Source organism: Botryllus schlosseri, chromosome 1 (assembly GCF_051294905.1).
Source record: "Botryllus schlosseri isolate E-star chromosome 1, Bs_hap1, whole genome shotgun sequence".
Classification (NCBI taxonomy): Eukaryota; Metazoa; Chordata; class Ascidiacea; order Stolidobranchia; family Styelidae; genus Botryllus; species Botryllus schlosseri.
In genome coordinates this window covers 17,907,956-17,920,572 of record NC_137236.1, presented here as the reverse complement: position 1 = coordinate 17,920,572, position 12,617 = coordinate 17,907,956, and the positions used below count along the sequence as shown (strand labels likewise).

The 12,617-nt window shown below is 44.1% G+C and overlaps 1 protein-coding gene across 6 annotated transcripts in view; it reads left to right on the top strand.

Moving 5' to 3' along the window:
- Positions 1-12,617, top strand: part of LOC145443621 (4-galactosyl-N-acetylglucosaminide 3-alpha-L-fucosyltransferase 9-like) — a 132,618-nt gene that overhangs the window by 79,130 nt on the left and 40,871 nt on the right. Inside the window, exon 6 of one of the 6 annotated variants that reach the window (XM_080321592.1) lies at positions 61-1,129. The exons of the other annotated variants lie outside the window; for them this stretch is intronic. Within the exon in view, the coding sequence (XP_080177718.1) occupies positions 61-325 (265 nt within the window). The 3' untranslated portion in view covers positions 326-1,129. Of the gene's footprint in view, positions 1-60; positions 1,130-12,617 lie in introns of those variants that run through there. 6 annotated transcript variants of the gene reach the window in all.

The following is a 12,617-nucleotide window of genomic DNA, read 5'->3' as shown; positions in this document are numbered from 1 at the left end:
ATATAGAGCAGTAGTATCTAACAAATATACATTCAATTGACCATAACAATGGTTTTCCAGATGGCGGACCGAAAGGCGACACCACCCGCATTATAAGAGAAGATATCACCATTGTCAAATATGCCGTTTTCTGCACGGAATTCGCCTTGACGATGCATACAAAGTTTCATATCGGGACCTCAACAAAACAGATTTCCCTATCACAGGGCCACCCAAGCGACCAATGTCAGTGTCCGTTCGTAAGTTATGGGCGGAAAAAGATAATTCTGATTGTCTGCAAAATAATCTTCGTTTGGACCCCAACGGCAGAATAGTCGCCGAATGAAATCTGATTTAATTTCATTCATTACCTCCGTCACATTGCCCACTCCATCGCTGACAAAGAGAATTCTTGACCAGGCCCGGGCGTGTGGAGCCGCCAAACAACATGATGGAGTTTCCAAATGGCACAGAATCGGTGTCGCTATTGGCGATAGTGGCTGAGACGTGTTTCACAATTTTAGCGACACCTTATTCTAGCCCTGTGCATTTGAAACTTTTTGGGCACCATATGAACTATTCTTACAAAACAAATTTCACCCGCCCGAACCAACCGAAAATTGTTATACAAAATTAAAATGAAGATACTCAGCAATATTTTGTTTAGATTTGCAACAAGCCTATTGGCGACCGGTTTAGGTCATCAAGTGTCTCATTAAAAAGACAACTTTTTTCCTCGCCTTGATTTCAATTATAGTGCACTAAACCTGTTTTCGGTCAAATAAGTGTTTGCTTTGTACGAGTACTTCGAGTGGTCTTATAGCAACCATCGAGCACTCCTATCCACAATACAACGTATTTTCCGCAAGCGAAAAATTCTTGCTGCCAGAAATACAATTTCAAGAGTATGACGTAAGGTCTCGGAGGCTGCGGTTAGTCGAAGAGCTGCAAAAGTCACATGCCTGATGGCTTAGAAAATAAGCTACAAAACTATCAAGTAGAGTATGCACATGTGATCTCGCTACCTTATTATTATTTTCTTTATTCACAGTAAAACTGGTCAATACACACGTAATCCGGGGAGGAACCCAAGTAAAATGACGAGATTGGAGTAAATTTTTAAAACTTCCGTAATACAGTCAAATTGCTATTCCTATGCAATGCATGAAGAGGTCAGATTACAGAATTACGGTAAATGAAGAATTGGGGTTGTAAGAGGTTGCAGAGCAGAGTTGAGATGATTGAAAATGTAGAATCGAAATCACAGAAATTATGCTGTGATTCACGCGCACAAGTGTAATTTTAGTCCAGTGGTGCATTCAAGGCCTTCTGAAGAATATGCACAATGCGCGATAACGCGATCTTTTGGATCATGTCGAATCGAAAGTTTCCCGGAATTTGTTGGATATGTCTCATGAGTATTTTGCTTACGACCCTAGTAGCGTCAATGACTAGCGGCACAATGTTTATTTTGCATCGCCACATTTTCTCACATTCCATTTTGAGGTCTGCGTATTTCGATTATTTTCCTGATTCCTTTTGTAGTATGCTTTGATAAGCTGGGACGGCCAGTTCAATGAATAAGCATTCGCTTCTCTTTTTTATATTGATTATCATATCCGGGCGGTTGCTCCTGATTTCGCGGTCAGTTATAACTGGTACATCCCAGATAATTTTTACTTGGTCGTTTTCTGTTACTGGTGCTGGGCTGTAATCATACCAATTTTTGTCGAAGTGGTGATGTTAAAATGTTTTCATTATTCCAGATGAATGTAGTGACCAATCCTATTGTGTCTCCATGTGTATTCGGTATCTGCAAGTGCACCACAGCCGGACATGAGATGTGTTAGAGCAGGGGTGTCAAACTCAATTGCGTTGCGGGCCCGATTGGAACATTCAGAGATCTCGCGGACCGGACCAGTTAAATGATTCCAAATCGTTACCTCAAAATCCATGCCCTTGTTTTTCACTTGAAGGCTCAATTATCAAGCCTATATAAATATAAATATATTACGATATATCACATACCATATGGTTCTATTCTATGAAGACCTGTATTCGCAAACAATGGAATTGGCGTAATCATGATGATGGATCGGTTGAATAGTCATATAAACTGCTAAAAAAGCGACGTTACCGACGATATATATTGGCATATTGCTATGATTTCTTTGTTTTTGTCGTAATCTGACAATATCGCAGGGGTGGGCAAACTTTTGAGCTCGCGGGCCGCATTCAACATCTGAATCCATTCGCGGGCCGCACCAAAACGCAATATTGGGATTTGATCATATATGAAGGACATGGCTCTTATATATATGCTTATTTAAAACAAACCAAACATTGCTTTGACGCGTCAGAAACAGTGGCGAGATTGTATAATCTGGTCGACCTCAATAACCAATGTGTCAAAACTATAGTGATGAAAGTCGGTTGTCCCGATTCTTAGAACAGGATTGAAATTTAAATCTATGAGCAGCGAACTGTTCATAGATTTACTAATTCAACTTTTGGTTTAGTTCCAGGACACATAATGCTGACAGCATCATACCCATGTTAGCAACAAACACGCTTCTACTGTGGGTAGATAAAATATAAATACCCTAATTCTACGCATACAGAGAAAGAATCGGATAGTTTGATGGCATGAAAGATGACGACTGTGGATGAGAGATTTTTGAATATGAAATTCATACTGAATACAAAGCAATTACTGAAGATTAGATGTAAATCGCGTGGAGCGCGAAAAAAATTTCATTCCAGCTCAGCTTCGCGGCCCCCTTCAGATGCTTTCACGGCCCAATGTTGGGGGGGGAGGGAGGCGAGCCCCCAGTTTGAGAGTCACTGCCTTAGAATCATCATGTTGAAATATACTAATAAAAAGTTGCATTAATTCGATTTTTAGTAATCATTTTATCAAAATTTTTAACAAGTTTCTTTTCACTCTCGCGGGCCGCACAAAACGGTGTTGCGGGCCGCATGCGGCCCGCGGGCCGTAGTTTGCCCACGCCTGCAATATCGTCATGTGTATGCATTGTGAGGAATACAGGCGATTTAACCGTAAACGCATAGACGTTGAAATTTGGTTTATTATCATTATATTGCGATTCCGGTTTCTCTGGAGGCCGAGGATCCGGTAAGTCATAAGTGAAATTGGATCGCGACCACAGATATTCAAATTATATTTTTGTGTCATAATTATATTCTCCAGGTAATCTGCACATACCGGTTTGTAACTCACGTTTTCACTTCTGCAAATAACTACGATTTGGTCCATCCAACTGACTGTGCACTTTTTTGTCCTCTCAGATTTGGGTGTAAATGGCAGCGACTTGTGGCTGATAGTGAGTACAGTGCAACCGCAGCACCACTATTCGATGGTTATAATGTGGCTTATGAACATGGTCGACATTTGCTGTCTTGAAGGATTATTTAATGACAAGTATATCGTACTAAAATCTCAACATTTGTTAGAAATGCGCTTGATAATACAGCAATTTTTCAGAATCGCGTCGCTGGCCGGATGAAACCGTCTGGCGGACCGTTTGCGGCCCGCTGGCCGCATGTTTGACACCAATGTTCCCTGTGGCGAGATAGCGCAGTGGTATAATCCGCGGCTGCAACAGCAATGGGTGCGGGTTCGAGTCCAACCGAGGTCGACTTCCAAATTCCGATACCTAAGTGTTGGAGGTTTACCTAGGCTCCTCCTCGTCACCTCCACGTCAGCGGTGTCTTACAAAAGACTAGAGGTGGGCCGTGCTATAAGTCGGCAGTTACGGAAAATAAGAAGAATATCGGCCTGGCGTAAATGACAATAGTTGTCGACAAACACCATGAATACCCCCCCAAAAAAACCAATTTTCCCTCCAAGCTGCGCACGTGTGCAAACGCGCAGTGCTGACACAGTCTCTGCGCACAGAAAATCCAAGTTGTGCACAAAATATCCGAAGAGACGACTTTTTTTAGTCGTTATGGACTGTCCAAGGGTCCGCGCAGTGAGTTGGTGAGTGTACGCAGATTCCTCAAGAATTAGAAGGAACATTGCTTGATACCTCTGTGCTATGAGTTTCATTTTGATTGTGGTACACTCTGAATTATTATATTCTTTATTCACAGTAAGAAACTGGTCAATACACACATAATCCGGGGAGCAACCTGCACCCAAAGGAAAATGGCGAGATTGGAGTAAATTTTTTAAAATTTCAGTAATGCAGTCAAATTGTTATTCCTATGCAATACATGGAGTCCAAATCAGATTACAGAATTGCAGTAGATGAAGAATTGGCATTATTATTGTTATTATTATTAACAGTTTTCAGTGGTCTTGGGTGCCACTGGGTGCCTCTTAAGGTCTTGGGTGCCACGGACGCAAATTAATTCAGGAAAATTCTGGAAAAGGCACTCGGCTACCTTATGATATGCCACTCCTAATTGTGTTCTTTTTTCTTCCATTTTCTTCTTCGATTGTGCATTTTCTGTCTGACGTGTAAATCAGAAGAGCAAAGAAAGTCACGATACCGTGTGTTCGGCGCTTTAGCTCTATATAACTGGAACAGTCACAGCAGTATTATAACCTAAAAGCAGTGGTTCTGAAACTTTTTAGACCGCTACTAAAATCTCAGTTTTAGTCGCATCTCGTGACCCCTCAGCCTCACATATCAAAGATAATGCGTTTTTATGTCATAATATGATAGGGTTATCATATTTTTAGAATCTAAAAGGAGGACACATTTTTACAAAATTTTCAGACTTAGGATACTGGAGTAAAATCCTGAAAAATTGTAATATTTCCCGATTTTCTGATTGGTTAACTAAAAAAAGGGTCCGCCGTTATTTGGCCGCTGAATTCCCATATCTATAGGTCCAATTTCCACGTACGTTTAACCAAAATTCTCAAAAAAGAGGATATTTAGGCGTCCTCTGAGAACATTTTCAAAAAAGTCTTAAAAGAGGACCAACCTCTAAAAAGTGGACGCAAGGCAATCCAATAATAGTATGCTACGATTTCACGGGCATATATGACACAGAGAACGCACAAACAACAATTGTGAGCAACACAGCTCTATACCAAACATGTCTGATGCACGCGGTTTCAAATTGAGGTTAATTAATTTCCTCCATGTGTGGCATTTGTACCACTGTATATCCGTATGGCAAAGACGGGACTATTCGGAGCCGACTGCGGACCATTTCGACGATCGAGCATATCAATATCGAAAGTTTTGGCGAACCAACTATACGCTCACTTTTGACCAAGGTTTTGTCGCCCCTTGTCTTTTTGGTCACTGGCGTAGCAGCATGTGCTGCCGCCCCTGGCTCTCTTGAAAATGCCGCCCCCTAGGTAGACCGCATCAAATTTCGACATAGATTGATGTTCAAGTAATCTTGTCAATAGGAATAATTACAAATAATATGCCGCTTCTCAGCCTCACCGTCTTGACGTTAATGACGCCAAAAATAATAAAAACAAGAAATAGCGAACGAATGTATTGTACAAATAGAAAATCAATGGCCGCCTTAAAGCAAAAGCAGCGATAATATCCTCAAAATCAAGTTTTTGAACGTAGTCTCTTTCTATAGACAGAATGGATGGAGCTGATAGCCGATCATTATTCATGATAGAACTAAATATATAATACTTAATCAGTTTGAGCTTTGAGAAGCTCCTCACACAGCTCGCAGTTATTATTATTATTATTGATGAAAAGATGAGTGACGCTTTTCGCCTGTAAGGCCAGGTGCGTCACGGACTAAAATGAGCGATTTACCAAAATATGGTCAATAACCGATTTACAAGTAAGTACCACAAGATATAACAAATTCTGCAACATGGGATAACATTTCGGGGATGATCAATAGATTTTCGAGTGTTGCAGTGATTTTGAGCTCGCGCGCCCTGTCGATTAAAAAGTTCCGATGAAAATCATGTCGATTGCAGTGCAGCAAAAAATGCTCGACTGTATCAGGTACTGTACAATGGTCGCATAGGTCGGTGTCGCTACATCCAATTTTATATAAATGCGCTTTCAGGCGGCAATGGCCTGAACGAAGCCGAAATATTATTCGTTCGTAAAGCCTATGTCGATGCATCGATGGAAAGTGGCCATCAGTCAATGATCTATGGACATTTCGATAGTGACCTCCACGCTCATTTCGTTGATATTCGGCGTTCCAGGTCGCTCTACAGTATTGACGTACTTCGGCTTTCGCCTCAGCGTGGCTAATTGTTTCTGGAAGCGTCTGAGAAGGGGTATTTTCGATATTGGTCCTGGCAGCTTGCCAAGCCAATTTATTAACTAATTCATTACCACCGATATGAGCATGCCCCGGTACCCAGGCCAGGACAACAATGGCGCCTTTCTGAACCACTCGATTCAGCAAGCGACCACATTCAAATATAACATTCTGCGTCTGCGGTGCCTGCAGGTTGGTCATAGCGGATAGCACGCTCAGACTGTCCGATAGAATCAGATATGTTTGTTGGTATGAGCCATTCTGGCAGATCCATTTTAGAGCGTGGAGAATGGCTTGTGCTTCTATGGAGAAGATTGACTTAAGAGTGGAACACGACTGGGAAAAGTTTATCATCAGCGACGGGATGGTAAAGGCAAAACCGGCTCCCTCTGCTGATTTGGAGCCGTCAGTGTATATTTCAGAGGCATCCCTATATCGTTCGAATATGAAGTCCAGGACTATGGGTTTATGCGACAGAGGTGCGATATCTTTTTTAATGATTTTTGCAAGGTCTAAATCAATATTAGGAGATTGAATCAGCCATGGAGGCAAATTCGGAAGACTTTTTCTTTCCAAGACAAGGTTATTCAGAGACTCGACATTGGTGGCGATGTTGAAGGTAATGAATTTTGGGTTCATGAGGCTATATATCTCCTGCCAAGAGTCTTCAAGCACTCCTAATGTTGGATGTTCGTGAGCCTGGTAACCTCTAAGGTGACAGCGATAGTTAAGGCTAAGCTGTTTGTGGCGCAGATGGAGAGGAAGCTCGTCACATGATGCTTCAAGTGCACAAATGGGGGTGCTGCGCATTGCTCCACAGCAGAGGCGGAGAGCTTGATTTCGTATGGTGCGTAACTTGTCAAGATACTTTTTTGGGGCGAAGTAATATGCTGGTAACCCATAGTCAATCAGTGATCGTATCAGCGCCCTGAAAAGTTGCAGCAATGGTCTTTTACTCGCTCCCCATGTGGTACCAGTCACGACTCTGATTAGATTCAGTCTGTTGGAGCACTTTTTGGAAATCGTATCGATATGTTGCTTATAGTTAAGCAATTTGTCAAACGTGATACCCAAATATTTGTAGGTGTCGACAAATTCAAGTTCATGGTCACCAGTTTTCAAGATAAGTGGAGGAATTTTCCTTTTCTTCGTGAACAGCATGCCTACGGTCTTTGCCTTGCTGATGGTAAACCCCCATCTGGAACACCAGTCGCTTATTACATCGAGTGATGATTGAATGGAAGACAAGAGGGGCTGGATAAGAAGACCGCTATCCCAAACAGCGCAGTCATCTGCGAACACCGCATGTTCAGACCGATGACCTAACGAGCTCGGTAAATCATTGATCATTACCGCAAACAGCAAGGGGCTGAGAACGCTTCCCTGTGGTATACCGTTCTGCAGTACATAACTGTCGGAAAGAGTGTTTCCTACCGTCACCTGGAAAGTTCTGTCAGAAAGGAAATTTGTAATCCATCGGTGCATGTGTCCGCGTATACCGAGCTGGTATAGTTTGTACAGAAGTGCGTGGCGCCACACCATATCGTAGGCTCGACTTATGTCTAAGAAGACCGCTACCACCGATCGCTGGTGATGGATATTCTTGTAAATCGTGTCGTGGAGACGCAGTATGTGGTCCAGGGTGCTTCGACCACGCCGGAAGCCGGACTGTGAGGGATGTATCAGATTTTTTGACTCCAAATCCCATCTTAATCGATTGGTGACCATTACTTCCATGACTTTACAAATGTGACTCGTGAGAGATATAGGACGGTACGATTCCACAGAGGTAGGATCTTTGCCCTTTTTGGCAATTGGGCAGACTATGGCATGTTTCCACGAGACTGGCAATTTCCCCGTCTCCCAGGATGCATTGTATAGTTTCAAAAGATCGGTGCGACCGGAGGATGATAGATTTTTCAACATCGAATACCCTACGGAGTCCTCCCCGGGTGAAGTTGATTTTCGGCTACGCAAAGCTTGATTCAGTTCGGCAAGAGTGAATTCGATGTTTATGATCGAATTCCTGTGCCGATCTGGTTCGTTGTCAGCGGTAAGATGAACCGTGTTTTCAAAGTTAGCCTTCGTTATACGAAATCCTGCTGGGTAGTTGTCGGAGCTGCTCGTTTTTGCGAAGTGTGAAGCCAGTGTATTAGCTTTGGTTCTGTTATTTTGAGAAATAGACCCGTTCGACTTCAGCGTTGGTATGGAATTGAACGTATGCACTCCCGACATAGATTTCATAACGTGCCAGACTTTCGCCATCTGCGTACGGGAGTCCAATGTACCACAAAAATCCTCCCAGCATTTGCGTTTAGCAGAAAGGATGGTTTTTCGACATTCGGCTCTCATGCGTTTGAAGGCGATCACGTCTCGAATGTGAAACGTACGTTTCATCTTCAAGTAAGCAGCCCTTTTCCTGCGCACAGCACGGGTACATCCCACGTTCCACCAAGGTACGGCTATTTTCGTTGATATTTTCGGTCGTGGGATCGACTCTCCCGCCGCTAGAAGTAGGCTATTTGTGAAATGGCGGTGAAGGTCTTCAGTTTCCCCCATAGGAACGAAGTTGGATTGGAGGTGGAAATCCGCAGCAGCCGAGAAGGCTGACCAGTTCGCCTTACTGTAATCCCATCTACGTTTTGATGAATTGCACGACGCCCTATTATTGTATGTGGTCTGGACTACAACATGATCACTACCGATGAGCTGGTCGGTTACTGTTGTGGCACATCTCGCCGCAATGTCCCGAGACGACATCGACAGATCAAGAAGTGACCAGCGATGGACGGCATCACACGCAATATTCATACGGGTGGGTGACGATGAATTCAACAGGACAAGGTCGTTTCTATCCATTATTTCGCAGAGTTGGTTGCCACGTGCATTTGTCGAGTGGCTCCATGAAGAATGGTGCGCATTGAAGTCGCCGCATATAATGGAGCGTGATGACAAAGAGCCGAATATCCTAAAATCACTAGCTGTAGTTTCACAGTCCGGGGGTATGTAAACGTTGCATATGTTCAAGTTCCCTACTCGCACACATAGTACCTCAAAAACGGCTGACGAGACATTGTTCGAAAGAGAGGCATTGAGCGATGCTCGAACAAAAGTGGCAATGCCGCCAGAGTGCACCGTCTTATCACGGCGGAATAGTTGGTACCCCCCTAGTTTTGGTGTGTACTTTTGGACAAGATGGGATTCTTGAATAAGAATAACGTCTGGTTGAATGGTTAAGGTTGACAAGTAGTGCTTAAATTCGTGTAGCTTGCGATAGATGCCCCTGCAGTTCCACTGTAAAATGACTAAAGAGTTGTGATTATCCATTTAAAGTGCCATTTGACGTCTGGGAGGGAGTGTCTTCGGTCTCACCAAAGCTTTTTGTGACATTTTTCAGAGAGACTGGGTCAACAGAAAATCCCAAATATTTGCTGGCAGCTTTGGCTACAATAGTATGTAGAACGGTACCACTGTCGCTAGATTTGCAAGCATTTACAGTTATCTTAACGATTTCAGCAATGAGCGCAAGGAGGACTACGGCGTCAATAGAAGCAAGCCCGCTTGATGCGGTTTCGACTGTGGGGTTGGCAGCAGTTCGAGCAGGTGGTGGTTGTCGCCAGTGGCGCAGGTCACCGTCGTTGGGCTGTGGGGTGGTAGGCCTTTAACTCCGACCACGGGTTAGTACATTCTTATAACTAAGCCGCTGCGGGTATGGCTTTGAGATCCTGTGTACGTCAAGTCTGTTGGGGGCAGGATCGTCTACGATTACCGACTCATGGTACTCGGACATGGTCTCGGGAGTTTCCTTGGGTTGTGGTTGTGGTTGTGTGAGGGACATATGATATCCCTCTCTAAGAGCATTAAATTTGGCTTCTTCCTTGTATATGATGCAACCACCATATGCAGCGCTGTGTTCCTCGTTGCAATTTACACATTTTTTGTTGTTTGAACAGTCGTCATACGTGTGATCACGGCCACCGCATTTGGAGCAGCAACGTTTTCCGCGGCAGTGCTTGGCGACATGCCAAAAGCGATTGCATTGGAAGCATCTCGTTGGCGGTGGATTATATTGTCTCGTTTTAAAACGAAGATAGTGGAACATCACGTGCGGTGGAATCGTGACCGTGCTGAAAGACAGCAGAACTGCAGTTGTACTAACAGTGCCATCTTTCGTTTTTTTGGTGAGCCTTTTAACATGAATTACATTCATGCTGCGAAAACTCTCTAAGAGCTCCTGTTCCGATATTTCGACAGGTACTCCAGGGATAACTGCGCGACTTGCGTATGGTCTGGGTTGAAAGATTGATGTCTTAATTTTAATGGTTGTCGATGCGGACTTCAAAATGGTGCAATCAAGGAGCTGCTTTGCTTGCTTTTCGTTGTTACAAGTGATAAGGATGTCACCCGAGCGAAGAACCTTGATATCAGCATAGCTGCCTATTGACGCATAAAGTGCCTTATTAACCAAGTCTGGATGATACGATTTCATTAGTCTACCCTCTCCACTGAGCAAAACCTTGAGATTTCCCGAGACAGGGATGGAAGACGGTACGGCAGAAGATACTTGCGAAGGAGATGTTACTTTAGGACAAGGATCTGGATTGTTAGGCGTAGTCGCATAGTCTCTAGCTATAACCTTAGCGCCATTTCCATCTTCATCGGAGTCACTCTCAGCTTCCTTAACGCTACACTTCTTGCGCTTCATACGACTAGACGTTTCTGCGTCCATGTTCTCCATTTCCTACAAGAGGAATTGGAGAACTACTGACTAGACTACTCTGACTAGTGTATCTATTGGTGATTAACTGATACGTTTAGATAATGAAAAGACAAAGCGCCTCTGTCTGAACGACTCGGTGCTTTGATAGAGCTGACGACAGCTCGCAGTTGAAACACCAATGTTCAGATAAAGTTTCAGACACGAGCATAAATACGGTGTCGAATCAAGTAGCTTTGCATTAAACAACCACTGGAAAACATCAAACGTTGTTGCACTACGATCAAACGTGGTTTCACTGCTCCGCACCAGCCTCTTAACCCTTTCAAAATCTCAAGTTGAACAACTTCATATGATTATAACTTAATTTGTGTTCGTCCTAGAGCAGGGGTTCGCAACTTTTTTTTAGACACGCCCCCTTTAGGATAGTGAAAAATTCCACGCCCTCGGATCGTCATACTACAAGATCCAACCGGGATGCTAGCAACCCTAACAGACTGTTTGATGGCATGGAAGGTTATGACTGTTGATGAGAGAATTCAAAAATAAGAAACCGGGTCTATATATAGAGAAACACGCGTGAATTGGAGATAAATCGCGCATAGCGCGAAACAAATTCATTTGACCGATTCTTCGCGCCCCCTTAAGATGCTTTCACGCCCCCCCCCCCCAACGGGGGTGCGCCCCCCAGGTTGAGAACCCCTGTCCTAGAGGCCTTATATTGGTTTGTATGAAAAGCTAGCAATCTTCTGCTTTATATGATTCCTAATTCGAGGTATAAGGCATGGCAATTTTCGCAGCTAACTCCAAAAAGTACACCTCGTCGTCATAAGTGCTTCTAAAAGCGCTGGTGGATAAATTGTGACTTTCGCTTTGCAGCAGCGCGTGGGAATTCAAAAATCCAAGTATATCATTTAAGTGGTGAATGCTGGTAAACCTAGTTTCAGCTTCAAGTTTAAATATGTCCTATGCTTGAAACATGCATCGTCTAAATTCTTCAACAACACTGAGGCCACCATCTTCTGTTTGTTCGCCAGACATTCTCCTTTTTCTGCGAACTCTCCGAACAATCGGCCGTGACGGCTATTTCGGAGAGATTCCATCGCCATGTTAACATATTATTTCGTGTTCTCGGAATCAGCGCGACACTAGCTTTCGATTGAGACCTGTTTGATTAAATTTTAGCTGACGGGACGCCAGCTATAGGACTACCAAGCACTCTTCTTTTAGGCGGCTGTCTACACGCCGCGCGAGATAGTGTAATGGCGATGCGTCCGGCTTCTTGATCGGTTGGTTGTGGGCCCGATCCCCGGCTGGGTTATACCGAAGACTCGAAAACTGGTGTCCGCGGTCATCCCGCTAGACGCCCAGCAATCACGGAGGAGAGAAAAACGGGGTGCAGACTAGATGACCTTACTATAAAGTCCTTATCGCATCTCCGTCGTCAAAGCATCACGATGATGCAGGCATCTCTCTCACTGTGCAGCCTCAGTTTGCCGCCCCCTTGGAGCCTGCCGCCCCTGGCGCAGAGCCAGAACCGCCAGTGGCTGCTACGCCACTGTTTTTGGTACCACGTTTTCCCAACGGTATGTTGGCCCAAACTTCACGTCTACGCGTGTCGCGACGCAAGAGGGATTGGCGTCGAAATAAGTTTGTCTCATAGGTCCGCTACTCACTCGTTGCACAC